General features: G+C 43.7%; 1 protein-coding gene across 1 annotated transcript in view; it reads right to left on the bottom strand.

Moving 5' to 3' along the window:
- The window catches only part of RYR3 (ryanodine receptor 3), a 541,796-nt gene that overhangs the window by 278,010 nt on the left and 248,858 nt on the right, over positions 1 to 14,928 (bottom strand). The window contains exons 8-10 of the mRNA XM_034661206.1: positions 12,942 to 13,035; positions 8,380 to 8,454; positions 5,736 to 5,892 (exon numbers count right to left, since the gene is read on the bottom strand). Coding sequence (XP_034517097.1) covers positions 5,736 to 5,892; positions 8,380 to 8,454; positions 12,942 to 13,035 — 326 coding nt within the window. The remainder of the gene's footprint in view (positions 1 to 5,735; positions 5,893 to 8,379; positions 8,455 to 12,941; positions 13,036 to 14,928) is intronic.

Here is a 14,928-nt window from a genome sequence, read left to right as displayed (position 1 = left end):
AGAAAACAAAACATTAAGGCTGACCAGCAAATTGCCAAGCCAGGATTCTCACTCAGGTTTCTTTTACTTCAAAGCCCATGGTTTTCCTTGACTCCTTCTCTATTTGGTCCACTTTGAACAATAAAGACTTGAGAATCATTGATTTAAATTTTTAAAATACTGTTCAGACTGTCAGAATGGCTAACATTAACAACACAGGAAACAACAGGTGTTGGTGAGGATGCGGAGAAAGGGAAACCCTCTTACACTGTTGGTGGGAATGCAAACTGGTACAACCACTCCGGAGAACAATATGGAGATTCAAAAATAGAACTGCCCTGTGACCCAGAAATTGCACTACTAGGAATCTACCCAAAGGATACAAATATACAGATTCAAAGGGGCACATACACCCCAATGTTTATAGCAGCATTATCAACAATAGCCAAACTATAGAAAGAGTCCAGGTGTCCATCAACTAATCAATGGATAAAGAAGAATATATATATATATATATGTTTATTCTTTATCCATCACACACACACAATGGGATATTACCTGGCCATCAAAAAGAATGAAATCTTGCCATTTGCAGAGATATGGATGGAGCTAGAGGGTATTACGCTAAGTGAAATAAGTCAGTCAGAGAGAAACAAATATCAGATGATTTCACTCACATGTGGCATTTAGGAAACAAAACAGATGAATGTGTGGGAAGGGAAAAAGAAAAGAGGGAGAGAGGGGGAGGCAAACCATAGACTCTTAATAATAGAGAATAAATGGAGGGTTGATGGAGGGAGGTGGGTGGGGGATGGGCTAGATGGGTGATGGGTATAAAGGAGGCACTTACTATGATGAGCACTGGGTCTTATGTGTAAATGATGAATCACTAAATTCTACACCTGAAACCAATATGATACCGTATGTTAACTAACTAGAATTTAAATAAAAATTTGGAAGATAAAACAATAAAAAATACAGTGTGGAGTTTATTTGAAATGAAATAAAACTGCTGTCTCTAGATGTTTGAATTTTAAGGTAGATGTTTTCTCCTCTCCCTTTTCCCTCTTTCCTCTGTACCATTCTCCTTCCCTGAGAACTCAGTGAGGAAGCGGAGCAAGCCAGGAAACTGGCACAAACAGAGCCAATGTTTCCTAAGGGATGTACCATGAGCCCAGCTGCCATCTTGAATCTACCTGGCAGGAGCTGCTCAGGTTAAAGGGCACACGAGTCCAGTCTACAGAGATGCTTCCACGCCCAGCAGAGAAAGGAGTGCACAGCTTTTAAAGGCAGGGAAGTCGTGTTTGGCCAAGAACACAGTGCTTAGCACATACTAGATATTTGATAATTGTTGACTCAACTGAATGTAATGTTTTTATACACTGAGGAAAAATTTCTTCTCATTGAGAACAATGATAGCTCTATATCCTTCTGCAAATAAAACAGGCAAACTTTGAGATTCTATCTTGACCATTCAAGACTTACGGTATAGTCATGAAAATTCACTATAAAATAAACAGTTACATGTGATAAGGCTTGATTTAACATCACTAACTCACTCTTACCTGAAAGGAATTCAGCACTGTGAACTGATGTGGAGACACGATATCTAAACGGATAATATTTACTCTGGCGTGGCAACACTAAATCACATCACCTGACAATCCTTGGGGAATGGCCTTGCAATGTCAAGACGATGGGAAAATGATGTGAAATCAAGTCCATAGAAATCTGACTTCCATGTTCAAAATAATGAATCTGTCTCCTTGAAAGCTGATAGGCAGGTAAATATTAGGATCCAAAATGATTACACAATGATGATGGGATACTTCTATGAAGATCATGGGGGTTCAAATGAAATGGATTTGAGGCTATTTTAGCATATGACCACATTCCTAGATCCCTTGAGCAATTTCCACACTTATCACAAACTACACACTGTGCCAAGTGTTGGGGTACCAAACGAGAGGCATGTGTGGTCCTTGTCATTTACAGGCTCCTGGTCCAGTGAGTGATGGCTGTTCCAGAAGCATGAACAAGGGCCTACTGGAGGCCCAAGGAAAAGCCCGCCTCCTGTAAAGGGCACCTGGTGCTTGTCTGGAAGGTTGAGCAGGAGTTCATGAGTGGGGGTGCGTAGGAGGGGTAAAAGGCATTCCAGGTACAGGTTTAGCAATGAGAAAAAAGAACATGTTCAAGGGCTGATAAATATTTAGTAAGCCAGAGCTCAAGGCAACTGTGAGCAAGAGACAGAGAGGATGAAAGAGCAGGCAGAGGTCAGATCTTAACATTTTATGACAGATTTCAAATGAGGGGCAACCAGATTACGAGCTGTGTTCAAGGTCTCACGGAGAGATGGGAGTCAGATCTAGGTGACCTGAAAACCAGGCGCTATCGAATACCATTTCCAGATTAAAGGAATAAGGTGTGACGCTGTAGTTCAGAGGCAACACGACATCCCAGGCCTCCAGTTTGGTTTGGATCACCCTGCTGAAGGAGAGGGATAAAAACTGACTAAGGTCGCTCCCTGTTCATTATTCTACATGGTTCCCATACTTGCTCGAAGGCCTTGGTTTGATTTCATCTGAGCCAGGCCAGGCCCATGACTGCAGCAGGTGTGAGTTCTGACCCCCTTCCATGAAGGCTCAGTCACATCCCTGTCCCATCCATGTGTATAAGATCTGCAGAGTACCTGCCGCTTCCTTGTAAGGGCAGCCTGCTAAGGATGTGAACACGTACCTGCAGCTGTCCCATGGCCCCAGTTTAGAAGTCATAGCTGTCATGGACTAAGGCAGCCAGACAGGAACATGGAGTGGAAACGCATCAATGCCAAATGACTCACAGCCCAGCTAACCGAGTGCTGCCCTGAACACATGAGCCCCAAGACCGTAGTGTATTGTAGATTCTCCAACATACAGAGAGGATCAGGTGAATACCGCCCCCCCCCCCGCCAAAGTCATTCACAAACGCACAAAAGACACAGTATCTCCACCTCTCAGCCTTCCCGCTGAGTTCCCTCGATCCCTACACTGCCACCCAGATCCTGAAATGGTATCTCAGACGGCGGTCTGCCATCTGCTCCATCCCATAACACCTGTAACAGGCAAGAGCTGGCCAGATGACTCAACACGCTCCCGCTGTGCAAAAGCAGAGCCAAAAGTCTCTTTCTGCTGGGGAACCTCAGGACTCCCCTGTGAGGGCGAGCACGCTGGAGTGTGCATTGAGGAGGAGAGCCTGCACCCAGCAGGGTAAACATACATTTACTAGAGAGGACTCTGGAGCCCCAGAGCACTCAGGCACTTCTACTGTTCTTCTCCCAGAAGCTCTTTGGATTGTGTGTGGCAGAGCAGTGTGTTCTCCATACCTTCCTGCTTTCGGTGTAGCTTCACCTTCTAAGATGCCAGATGTTCTGCCCACACAATGTCCTAAGGAAGCCCCGATTTCCCAGGGGAACACAGCCATTTCTTGGCCTGCTGTGGAGCCTAGGTCATTTTAATTTCAGTTCCTTCCATGTTGAAATGAACGTAGCTGGGCCGAATACTGCGGCACCGGGAGTTATTTAAAACCTCCAAAGTAGTGAGTCCAGTGAAATGTAACAGCACTGCCAAGTGCATAGGACAATGTGACTCATGGGTGACTTTACATCCAGCTCTGCTATGCCGGCTGTCCCCACAGTACCTCGATGACTTTCAGCCACCGGCTGCTTTCTTCCACGTGCACAGAGATGGAGGGACTTGGGGAGATAAGCAATGAGCCTTTGGAGGGTAAGTGTGCTCACAGGCCAGAAGCCTTGCCAAGTGGAAGGACTCTCTGTGGTGCTCTGAGTTTTTCTGCCTTTCCCCAGAGACCACGGCAAGCATTAAGCCATCCTCCACAAGGCTGAGCCAAGAAAGGAATGGAATGGAAGAGTCCCCGTGGTACAGGATCCTGCCAGCTGCCTGGAAGGCCACTCGAAGGCCTGCTGTAATCAGAGAAGCCCCCTTCTGAACTAGTGAAGACCGCAAAGTCACGGATCCATCCCAGGGCAGCAGGATCTGGCATGAGAGCTGAGCGGATCGTGGTAGGGCACTCAAAGAAAGAAAAAGCCAAGCTGACATTCTCAGAAAGGCATTTCCTTGGCCATCAGCCAGAAGGAATCGTTTCTTTTTTTCCATCTCTTTTTTACCCTCCCACACTTGCTGTCGCCCCCAGCACCCCATGTTCAAGTTGTCTCTTAGGAAAGAATGTGATCTTGCTTGTCTCTGTTCTTCGGACTTTTGTGTTGCTTGGTTTCACTGACTCTTTTAGCAAGTTACACTGCCATAAACCACTTTGTGGAGGCCAGAATGTTTTACTACACAGATACACATTTGTATTTAAAATCTTTCTTTTGCCGAGAATCTTAAAAAAAAAAAAACAAAAGAGAAGGGAACATAAAGGAGATGTGCTCAAAAAACCAGAATGAAGTCAAGGAGCCAATGCACCATTTAAAGAGAAGCAGATGGGAGGTGATGTTTGAGAAGAATTTCGGATAGGAAGTTCATATATTTTCATGTTTGAAATACAGGTGTGGAAATAGCTTAACTCTGATATGCAGCCATTTGGGGGACAAAAACTTATATGCCAGAGACTCTCTGCCAGGAAAGACTGGGACCATAAAAAGAAGGAAAAGAAAGGTGTCTGAGCCACTGGCTTCAAAAGAGGGCAATGCTGGACGACTGTCCTCCTTTGATTCCGGAAGAAGCAGCACTGCCCACAGAAAATTCAACTGTCAGTTCCACGCCGAGTCCTACCTGAACAGAATCATCAACAGTCCTTTCCTGAAATTGTGTTGAGAACACAAACCAAGATCTATTTCTGGAAAAGAGCAAAGAAGAATGAAACTAGAGATGAAGCCCCCAAAGGAGATGTCAAACTGTCCTGTTAGGAGATTCAGACTCCCTGATAACTAGGCCTGCGTCTGTGCACAGACTTTCCGACGCTTGGATGGTCTTTCCAGAACAATCATAAAGTGACAGAGCAGCCAACTCTCTGTCAGAAGTCGGCTCAGCGTGCAATTCTGACCATCCAACTAGATCCGGCTCGGAGCGATGCAGAGTTAAAGTCCGCCTGGACCTTAAATATTGGAGTCTTTAAAAAAACCGTTGTCTATATACACATCAAAAGGCAAAGCAACATGTTTGCGGTTAACCCAGAGTCCGCATTTAAAGAAGGCTGGGGTTGGATGGGTGAGAGCTAAGAGAAGTAGACAGAAGAGACAACCTCGGGAATGGAAGAGGAAGGTACTGGTGACTTTGTATGATACAAGTAACTACAAGATGAGGTCATGTTCAGAGTGATGCCTTCTCTGCATCTTTCTGAAAGAAGTCACTTCCTTGATTTAACCCCATGTAGCACTGAAACTCATGCCTCTAAGTTACCATTGTCTTATAGGACTGAAGCATACGCTTTAAACTATTAAAAACAACTTAGACTATATTAAGGTACAGCATCATCTTTCATTAACCTCTGAACAACACTGCCCATTCCTATGATCCTTTTATTTTCTGGGGCTTTCCACTCTTCTTTGAAGTCTCTCTCTCAAGACTTAAACCTTCCTCCAAGGTCCACATTCCCCTATAAACTCGATTCTAAAGATAGAAGAAGGAAGTGTTTAGCACAGGTCTAATTTCCAATTCCATCTCATTCCAGTCCACTTTCTTTTCGGTCACAGCTCCGCCTGGAGGTTTCAGAGCTTTCACTTTTAAAATAAGGTCAAAGTGCACTTCCTCACACCTTACCTTAGAAGCCCGGAAAGAGAAGGCTGTGGACTTGGTGTCTGACTTCGCCCGGTCCTGCAGTATAAGGCCTTGGTCCTCCGTCAAGGCCAGATAGTGGCCTGTGGTGAGATGCCGGAGGCGGAAAGCCTGGCCCCATCTGATGTTACTGCCACTCCAGCTGCACAAAGAGAACAGCCACGAAACTCAGTCTATTTCAATATTTATCCTGGGTTTTCCTCCACATGCTAGAAGAATTCTAATCCCTCTGTGGTTTATCCCCTTAAGGGACAAAACGCTAGTCTCCTGGCCTGCTCTAGATTTCAGGTCTCCTGACGACTCATCAGGGAGCTTCTCTTGCGGCCTCTCAACACCAACAAGAAGGCACACTCGTGCACTGTGGGTGGGAATGCAGACTGCTGTAGCCACTGTGGAAAACAGTGTGGCGGTTCCTCAGAAAATTAAAAATAGAATTACCACACGATCCAGTAATTCCACCACTGGATATTTACCCAAAGAATATGAAAATAATTCAAAGAAATAAATGCACCCCTATGTTTACGGCAGCATTATCTATAATAGTCGAGATATGAAAGCAACCCAAGTATCCAACCACAGAAGAATGGATTAAAAAGATATGGGGGGTGTGTGTGTGCATATATATACACAAAGGACTATTATTTATCAGAAAAGGAGATCTCGCCATGGATGGATCCAGAGGGTATCATGTTAAATGAAATAAGTCAGTCAGAGAAAGACAAATACCTTATGATTTTGCTCAGATGTGAAATTCAAGAAACAAATGAACAAAAAAAGACAAAAAATAGACTCTTAAATACAGAGTGTTTGGTAGAGCGAGGTGGATGGGGCAGATGGTAAAATAAAGGAATAAGTGTACACTTAACTTAATGAACACTGAGTAATGTATAGAATTGCTGAATCATATTGTACACCTGAAGCTAACATAACACCGTATGTTAATTATACTTCAATAAAAATAAAAGGGGGGAAAAAACACCAACACAGATGATGATCCTGGGACAAGTCAATGATTTAATGTAACTAGAAGTCCCAATATTCCAATTTTCCCTTCGCTCCACTAAAGTTTCTTGATATAAAAAAACCACAAAAAGAGTGCCTGATGAGGGAAACTCATTTCTGGAAAAGCAAAGCCATCCCTATGTACTATCTCAACTCAAACATTTTACTACCACAAAGAATCCTATCTTTAAGAGAAATGGTAAAAATATTTGTGCAACTTGCTCTTGACAGGGAGAGGCAGATAATAAAGAAGGGTGTGTGTCTGTGTGTGTGTGTGTGTGTGTATTTTTGTATTACAGGGTGATCCATTCTGTGGAAAAAAAGTGAAGCAAGATGAGATGATTTAGATAAGGGAGACCTCCTGTTGAATGGCAACCTTTCAATGGTCCTACATCAAACTGTTGGCATTCAACGGAAGTTACAATAAGAGTTAGGGGAGAAATTATCCACTGAATAACTTGAAACTCATTATCTTTTAAGTTAGAATAAAATCTCATGGTAAGGCCTCTGGGGAAATAAGCAACCATAACTGGAACTAAATATACATACCTACTTTGACTTCTTAAGAAAATCCATTAAGCAAGGCTTAATATCCTGAGACCAAGAGTATGTTAGAGTGAACATTTTGACAGGGCTGGAAAGAGAATATAAATGCTCCAAGCCAGCTTACCCAGTGGGTGCTCCTTAAAAGCAGTATTCTTTAAACCAGTAACCTCCAAAGAGTTTTTTCTCGGTAGAAAATGTATCTTCGTGTGTATGTGTGTAAGTTCTAGTATTTTCTCCTGATCTATAATGGATTATCTTGAAGACCACCTTGGGGGCAGACACTCGCATGAGAGAGACATTTACCGTGAACATATGTTCAGAGGGAGGCTGAGGAGAGAGCTGGCAGGAAGAGCAGAGAAGGAAAAGCAGACAACTGTCCCTCCTCTGTATCCCAAGCAGTTAGTTTAGCTCTAGCCTGACCTGTAATCCCTCTCAGCCAAATAATGGCCCAGAGCTTACGAGATCCCCCTTTGTAGTGTGACGTTTGGAGACCACATGTTTTTACTCAAACACACAGCTTGAGTCTCAGCCACCCGTTCCTTCCAACCAGGTACAATATTGTTTCTGACAAGTCTGGTAAATACAGCTACCTCTCCAGTGGTGCTTTAATCTTCGCTACCTCATGCCATCACAACCACTAGTCTCATTTAAAGCTAATATTCCACTGGAGCCAACACAACTACTGAGAGGAGAAACACTAGCTGGGTTTCAGAGAACCTGTTCAAGAAAACAAATGGGGGAAGTACTTTGATGGCTTTCAGCAGACATGTCCAAGCTCGCCTTTTATAACCTGGACACCAGAAGGACAGCAGGAGTTGGGGGCTGGGCTCAGGGCAACAAAGCTCTCTGGCTTCAGAACTGACAGAAGTCTTGGAAATTCTCATTCCCTCTCTCCTCTCTCTTTCTGTGCATGTGTGTGCTGCCGCTGTTTAAAAACAGAGTCAGGAAAACTTCAAACTTAGCTCTGGGCCAAGCAACTTTTGAGAGTTGGCCATGTGATGTGAAATAAATATTTAAGAGAATGGACAGTATAGCAAAATAAAATCATCTTGAAAACAGCACCACCCTGACCCTCCATTACCTTATCCGAAGGGGTTCCACTCTCCACAGAGATCTGGCTCGTGTCCCAGCTCCCCCAGTTTCATAGAATATCCTCCTGTGAGCAGAGTTGGAGATTAGCTCCTCTGATCCTGACACCGATCAGCACTGGGGAGGGGACAGCTCCCTGCAGAGGCTGTTCAAACCCTGCGGCTCTTTCCAAGCCCTCGTGTAGTCAGCAAAACGGAGAGCGTGAGTCAAAGAGAAGCACAATTTTCCAGGCTCGATCTCTTAGGAGGGAAAAAAGGTGCTAAAGGGGAGGGAAGTGCTCACTTTTTATGGATCGAGGACACTTGTGGACCAGCAGGTGTACAACAAAAAGGATGGTCTCCATCTCCACATCAGGAATCAAAATAGCCTCATCACAAACCATCAGGGTAGAGAGCAAATGCTCAGATTCTTTTAGGTTAAGCTCCTTACAGTTTTACGTCTCTTAAAAATGTATTTGTACTTTTAAAAAATGTAGCTGTCCTTTTAAAACACATGTGCATACAGTATGAATTTATTTCCATTTTTCTAGGAAGTCTGGAGCAAAGCTTTATGCCCAGCCGCTCTAGTGTTCATAGCTTTATCACTGTATGGGATATCACTGTATCTCTTTTCCTGCATTACAGACAACCTTTTAATGTATTTTTAAATTACATGTTTATTTTGGAATAATTTTGGGTTTCCAAAGTTGCAAAGACAGGACAAAGAGCTGCATACTTTCACTTGGTATCTCCTAATGTGATCTTGCACTATATGTAAGATGCACATGCTACGCTTGTCAAAACGAAGAAACCAACATCGCTAGGTCATGACTAGCTGAACTCAAGGCTTTACTTGGATTTCAGTGATTTTTCCATTAGTATTTTTCTTCCTGTTCCCAGATCCAATCCTGGAATACCACAATGCATTTAGCTGTCCTGTCTTGTTTCCTCTGGTCTGTTCTTAGACTTCCTTTGTTTTCCACGACTTTGATAATTTTGAGGAGTAGTGGTCAGGTATCCTGTAAAAGGCCCTTGATTTGGGTTTGCCCAATGTTTATCTGATGATTAGTAAACTCTGCTTTTCATTCTATACAATAGGTACCGACCTACCTATATGAGTGAACAATCCTTGTTGAAGAGCGTATGTCATGAAGACTGGTCCCAGATTACCTGGTGTATGGAATCCAGACTCTCTTCGAGAATCTTGTGACCTTAGACTGAGACTGATCACTTAACTGCATTCAATTTAACCAATTTCACTAAATTAAAATCCCACCACAACTGAGCCACTCGAGCCCCAGAAGAATCTTGATCTAGATTTTGAGACAACAGGTCATCAATATAGGTAAAGAGAAAACGTGCAACTCTTATTTTTTTTTTTTATCTGAAGAAGTACCATAATTAGGAGTCGGTTGAAAATACCGGCTTGGGAGTCAGACAGCCCTGAGTGTGAGTCTGTTAGCTGCGTGACCTTGTCAGGTCCCTTCACAGTTCTGTACTCGGCTTCGTCATCTGTCAAATGAGACTAATTCGGTTACATAAGTCACAGAATGGTTGTGAGAAGTTAATGCGCATTTTTGACGTGCACAAAGATGTTCACAGATGTACTAAATACTGTGTAGTATGAATATACCCAAACTTTATTTAAATACAGATGTTTCTATCATGCATAGAAAAACACTTGACATAGAAACACAACGAAACATTGCGTTAATAATGGCTACCTCTGGTTGGTGTGATGACAGAACACATCCTAAACCTCTTTTAAACATACATGTGATCAGGAAACACGCAGTAAACATTGAGAAAGAAATCCTGTGTGACTTGAGAGCTCTAACTGCCCAGGTGTCCCTGTGCTGGGTCTAGAACGGTAATGACACCTCACTAGGCACACAGACTTGCTGAGGTTTTCACTCCTGCTTCTCCCCACTCAGTGAGAACTGGAAGGGCCTCTCAGGTGAAGAGTGTGGAACAGCACACCCCAGGCCACGGGATCAGAGAACTCTCTCCCTCTGACATCTGAGGAACTCCTGAAGGTTAGTCCCTCCCACCTGGGAAACGCGGGCAGCTTGTTCCATTTAATCTTGTAGAGGCTGAAACGACTAGTTCCTGTTCTCTAAAACAATTACCCAAGGAGAGGAGTAGAGTGGGTGGTGAGCTGAGGTGCTTTGAAAGCTGGGCTGACAGCTTAGCCTTGGCTGCAAGAGGTTAAGAGTCTTACCCCAGGGGGCTTGACAAGCCAGAGGCAGAGCCAAAGACCAGAGCTCAGGTTGCTAGATTGCTGCTTTCAGGTTTGTACCCTGGGACGGTCGGCCTCTCGATCTGGCCTGGCTGCTTTCAGGCTTTAAAGGAATAGAAATGATTTCCTCTGGAAAGTCAGCCCCCTCCCTGAAGGGTTGCTGGCATCTTTTAGTGTGTTTCTGATTTTCTATTCCTTTGGGTTCTCCCAGATTTCAGTATTCCTGGCCATCCTGGCCAGTTCTGAGGATTTACCTGATGACACAAGACAACGAGGGGGCTTCTCACTCACCTCCCCCAGACAGCCAATGCCAAAGCATCCTCTTTTGATTGAGAGACCAGCTGATACAAAATGCAGATTCCAGTAATAATGAATAGCTGCTTACTCACCCCTTCATGCTTCCTTACAAAGTCTCAACTCCCTCATGCTTCCTTATAAATAAAAGGAATAAGGCTTTTTTATCTATGAATTTATTTCCCCCCAAATACAAATTAGATCCTGCGGAATCCTCCAAGGGAAGGTCACCTTTGTCTTATCTCAATGATGGCATGCGTGCTTGCGTCAGGGTGCCCGTTCGGGGAATTCCTCTCCATCTGTTTCATTTTCCCTAGCACCTCCTTTCAAATATTCGTGCAGTCTTTCCTTTTACTCAGGTTCTTGTTCAAGTACTTGACAGGAATGCCACCAAATGACAAGCTTCTCCAAGCAGAGTTTCTGCCCAGGATGTTTCTAATTTGAGTTCTAAATTTAATGACAGGTATGGGGGGGTGGTGAAGGGCAGGTCGAGGGTCATGCACAGGATTATCATTTCATTTTTTCCAAATTCCTGCCCTTTAAAGAAGAACTGGAATGGGAAGAAAGAACTAGTGTGTTCAGATGTGTTCCATCTTAAACATACAACTAACTGCAAAACTCATAAAACTTCAGGTCTTTATCTACCTGTGAGTCTTCCCTTTAATGCACAATATATTAAAGAGACAGTATGCGGGCTCGTGCACAATTTTACTGTTCAAAAAAAAAAAGGAAAAGAAAATCATAATTGAATAGGATCACATGACATTACTTAGTGTATGGAATCCTTAATTCTAAGGTCAGCCTAATGCCCTTCCTCAGAGATAACTGTCAGTTAACTGGACCAGTGTCAGGAAGGCAGGGAGTGAATTAGTTAGGCACTTGCCATAGGTCTGTGCTTTATGTGCCCTAGGTCACATCTGGTTCCCATGGAGAGACATTCAGAGGACAGAACAAGTAGGAAGAGACTCAGAACAACAGGGATACATACTACCAATGCATAGTTTCTAAGACACACATTAACATGTTCAAGCACACTGCTCTGCTCCTGAAGGTCCTTTTAGTTCATCAGATAAGGAACAAGCCATGGCTGGAGAGTCAGCCGCACGGCTTCTAGGCTGCCATCTGAAAGCAGCCAGTATGTGACCTTTGGCAGGATCCTGACCTAGATGCTCTCTTAGCTTCGAGGACGTGACCCCATGCTTCTAATGAAGTGAAAGAAATGCAGTTACCAGGGATCCCATAGGCATTACACAACAAAGAATGCATTACTTCTGGGAGATCACACCCATTGCTGTTACAAATTGTGCCCAATTTGGATCCAATTTTTTAAAAAATATTTATCACATTTGTATAGTTACAGGGGCCAAGCTTTTTATGCTCTGTTCCTTTGATGTCAGACTACCAAGGGACCCTTTAGTATGCGTGTAAGACCTGGATGAGTATCTTCCATCTCCTGGTTTTGAATTTTTGAAAAGCATTCATTAAGGAGTCAAGCAGAGGACAGCAGAAAGCATCACCCTCAGAAGTATCCTCTGAATGTTGCCCTTGGCCCTGTCCCTGCTAAATCCATCTCCTGCTGGATACTGATATTTGGTTTCTCCAATCCTAGCAAAATGAAATCACCAAACGCCACCTAAATGACTTCGCGCATGAGAAGGGGGAAAAGAGAGATCTGCCTTTGATGGTGAATAACTTGGGTGCACAGACTCCCTACAATGACTAGCCTGATTTCTGTCACCAAATGGGTGCTTCCATCTACAATAAATGCTACCAGAAACTCCTTAGGCAGAGCAGAAATCAAAGAAAATGAAGGTCCTGGGGAGCATCACGGAACTGCTTGTCTAAGAAGCAGCACGCGTCTCCAGGTACTCCTGGGAGCAAGCTGCAGGACGCTGCCATGCCTGTCTCACAAACTGGATCCCATGGCTGTCCACTGACCCACGCTTACAGAATTCATCTGTGGCCACACCCAAATGCAAACTCTGGAGTCTGAGGCACTTGAGACTGGAGACGGCGGGGAGAAGGATGAAGCCACTGGCTTACCTGTGCTGGGCATCATTCTGGTCTGTAGATGGTATCGTCAAACACTCATCGTGACCGTGGAAGAGACGTACTACGTGTCCACCGAGTAGGTATCCTAGTGAGAGAATTATATTCTACTATGAACTTACGGGAAATTTAACGATGAGAACACCGTGTTTAAAAAGGGTAAATTCATGCAGGTCTGAGTCAGTTATGGGAAAACACCAAGAAAGCAGCATTTGGAAAATGACAGATTTCAAGAATTTTGGCCGCAGGAAGAAAAGACAAGGAAGACAAAACAATTCTAACATTGAAAGTTAAATAGGATTTCAGAGACGAACAAGTCCAACATTAAAATGTAGGGTGAAAACAGTGTCAACTCATATCATTAAAAGGAAAATGATGTTGCTACTGTGAGGAAGATAAGGATTTTCCAGTTGCTTAGGATGAAAATGTATTCAACATGAAATTCCTGGATAAGCTTACAGTCTCGATGTGTATATCCTGTGGCAGAATCCCAAATTGCAGTCATGGTGAAGAAAGAGGATGCTGGGAAGGAGGTCAGCAAACTCACTAAGAACTGTCTGAGGGGAAACTAACTTTTGAATGCATTTCACAGACACAGCTCAAACCTGGATGCTCGTCCCACAGCGCCAAGGGGAGGCGAAATGTCATTCCAGGATCCCACAGTGGATGAGCCCCTAACGGTAAGCACTTAGCTTTCAGCATAAGGAATCTCAGTAGCCATGGCGATGCGAGATGTATTGGAAACAATGAACTTCAAGGACATGATGACCTATCAGTCTTCAAATAAATTCTGAGCCTTAATTCAAAGAACATCCTGGGAGAGGGACTCCAGTCTGAGGTTTACCTTGTACAAAGAAATGGAATTTGCTATGGCTTTGAATATAAAAATTCTCTAGTCTGTTCTCAGGAGACATACGGACTTAGTACGCTCGTGTCTGCATCGTGACTTAAAAAAAAAAATCACACAGTTAGATCACTTTAGGGGCTACCAAACTATTCTGGGTGTTGAATTAACAGTAAGAACGATGAAATGCAATCATGCCAGAGGAGAAAGGGGTGTTTATGAGTACATCTTGTATAGGGACAATGTGATATTCTCATATTTTTTTTTTGTAACCAAGTGAGCCAAGTTCTTAAACTTCCCTCAAACATTCAGAAATTATTTCTCAATTTTCCTCTTACTGGACTAATAGTGCCAGTTGTATACCCCCCTTTTCTTTGGCATTAAAATCATTCATGATATATGTAGGGGAATTCTTAACAGCCAATTTATTTAGAGAAATTAAAACCTTCCACGACCGTGCTCTTGATTACACTCTGTCATCTCATGATGGCGAGGCCATGCCCCACTTGGATCCATCGTTTGCAGTCCTCGGGCTCTTGCAATCAATATTCTAGTCACACAGAGAAAACTGGCAAGTGCTGGTGCCTCACGGCTCTTCCTAATTGAACTCTAGCCGGGCAGTATTTGGGAAGGAGGGTCATGACGAGGATCGCTTACGCTCTCAGGGCTGAAGTGGGCTCCTCACCGGGGGGTGCCGAGAGGGCATTTCTGCCTGGCCAGATGACTCAAGTGATGAGCTATCCAGGCTAAACTACAAGGGCACTCAACACACCGATAAGGACCGTTTTGACCCGATTTGCAAACACTTCTTAATTAATCTCCACAAGTCGTCTGTTGCAACTGGGGAAACATTTTATTCCTACCGTGAAAATGAAAAATTTAACATGGAGAAGATCCAGTCAGAGTTTCCTTGGGGAAGATTAAAACCCAGAGCTTCTTGCTCCCTGACGGAAAGGGAATGACAACAGACTCAAGGTGGTGGCTTAGTGTTGGTGTAAAAGAAGAGGGCTAAGCATCGCCTGCCTTTTTAAAGCCTTCCACATGTTGCTCAAAGAGTCAAAAATATGTCATTTTCTGACTATTCAGCTTTGTTCTGAAACTAGGGCAACACCTGGACACCCTTAGTTTTCCCTCTCT

The sequence above is a fragment of the Ailuropoda melanoleuca genome, chromosome 5 (genome assembly GCF_002007445.2).
Source record: "Ailuropoda melanoleuca isolate Jingjing chromosome 5, ASM200744v2, whole genome shotgun sequence".
NCBI lineage: Eukaryota > Metazoa > Chordata > Mammalia > Carnivora > Ursidae > Ailuropoda > Ailuropoda melanoleuca.
This window is presented reverse-complemented; position numbering and strand designations above follow the sequence as displayed.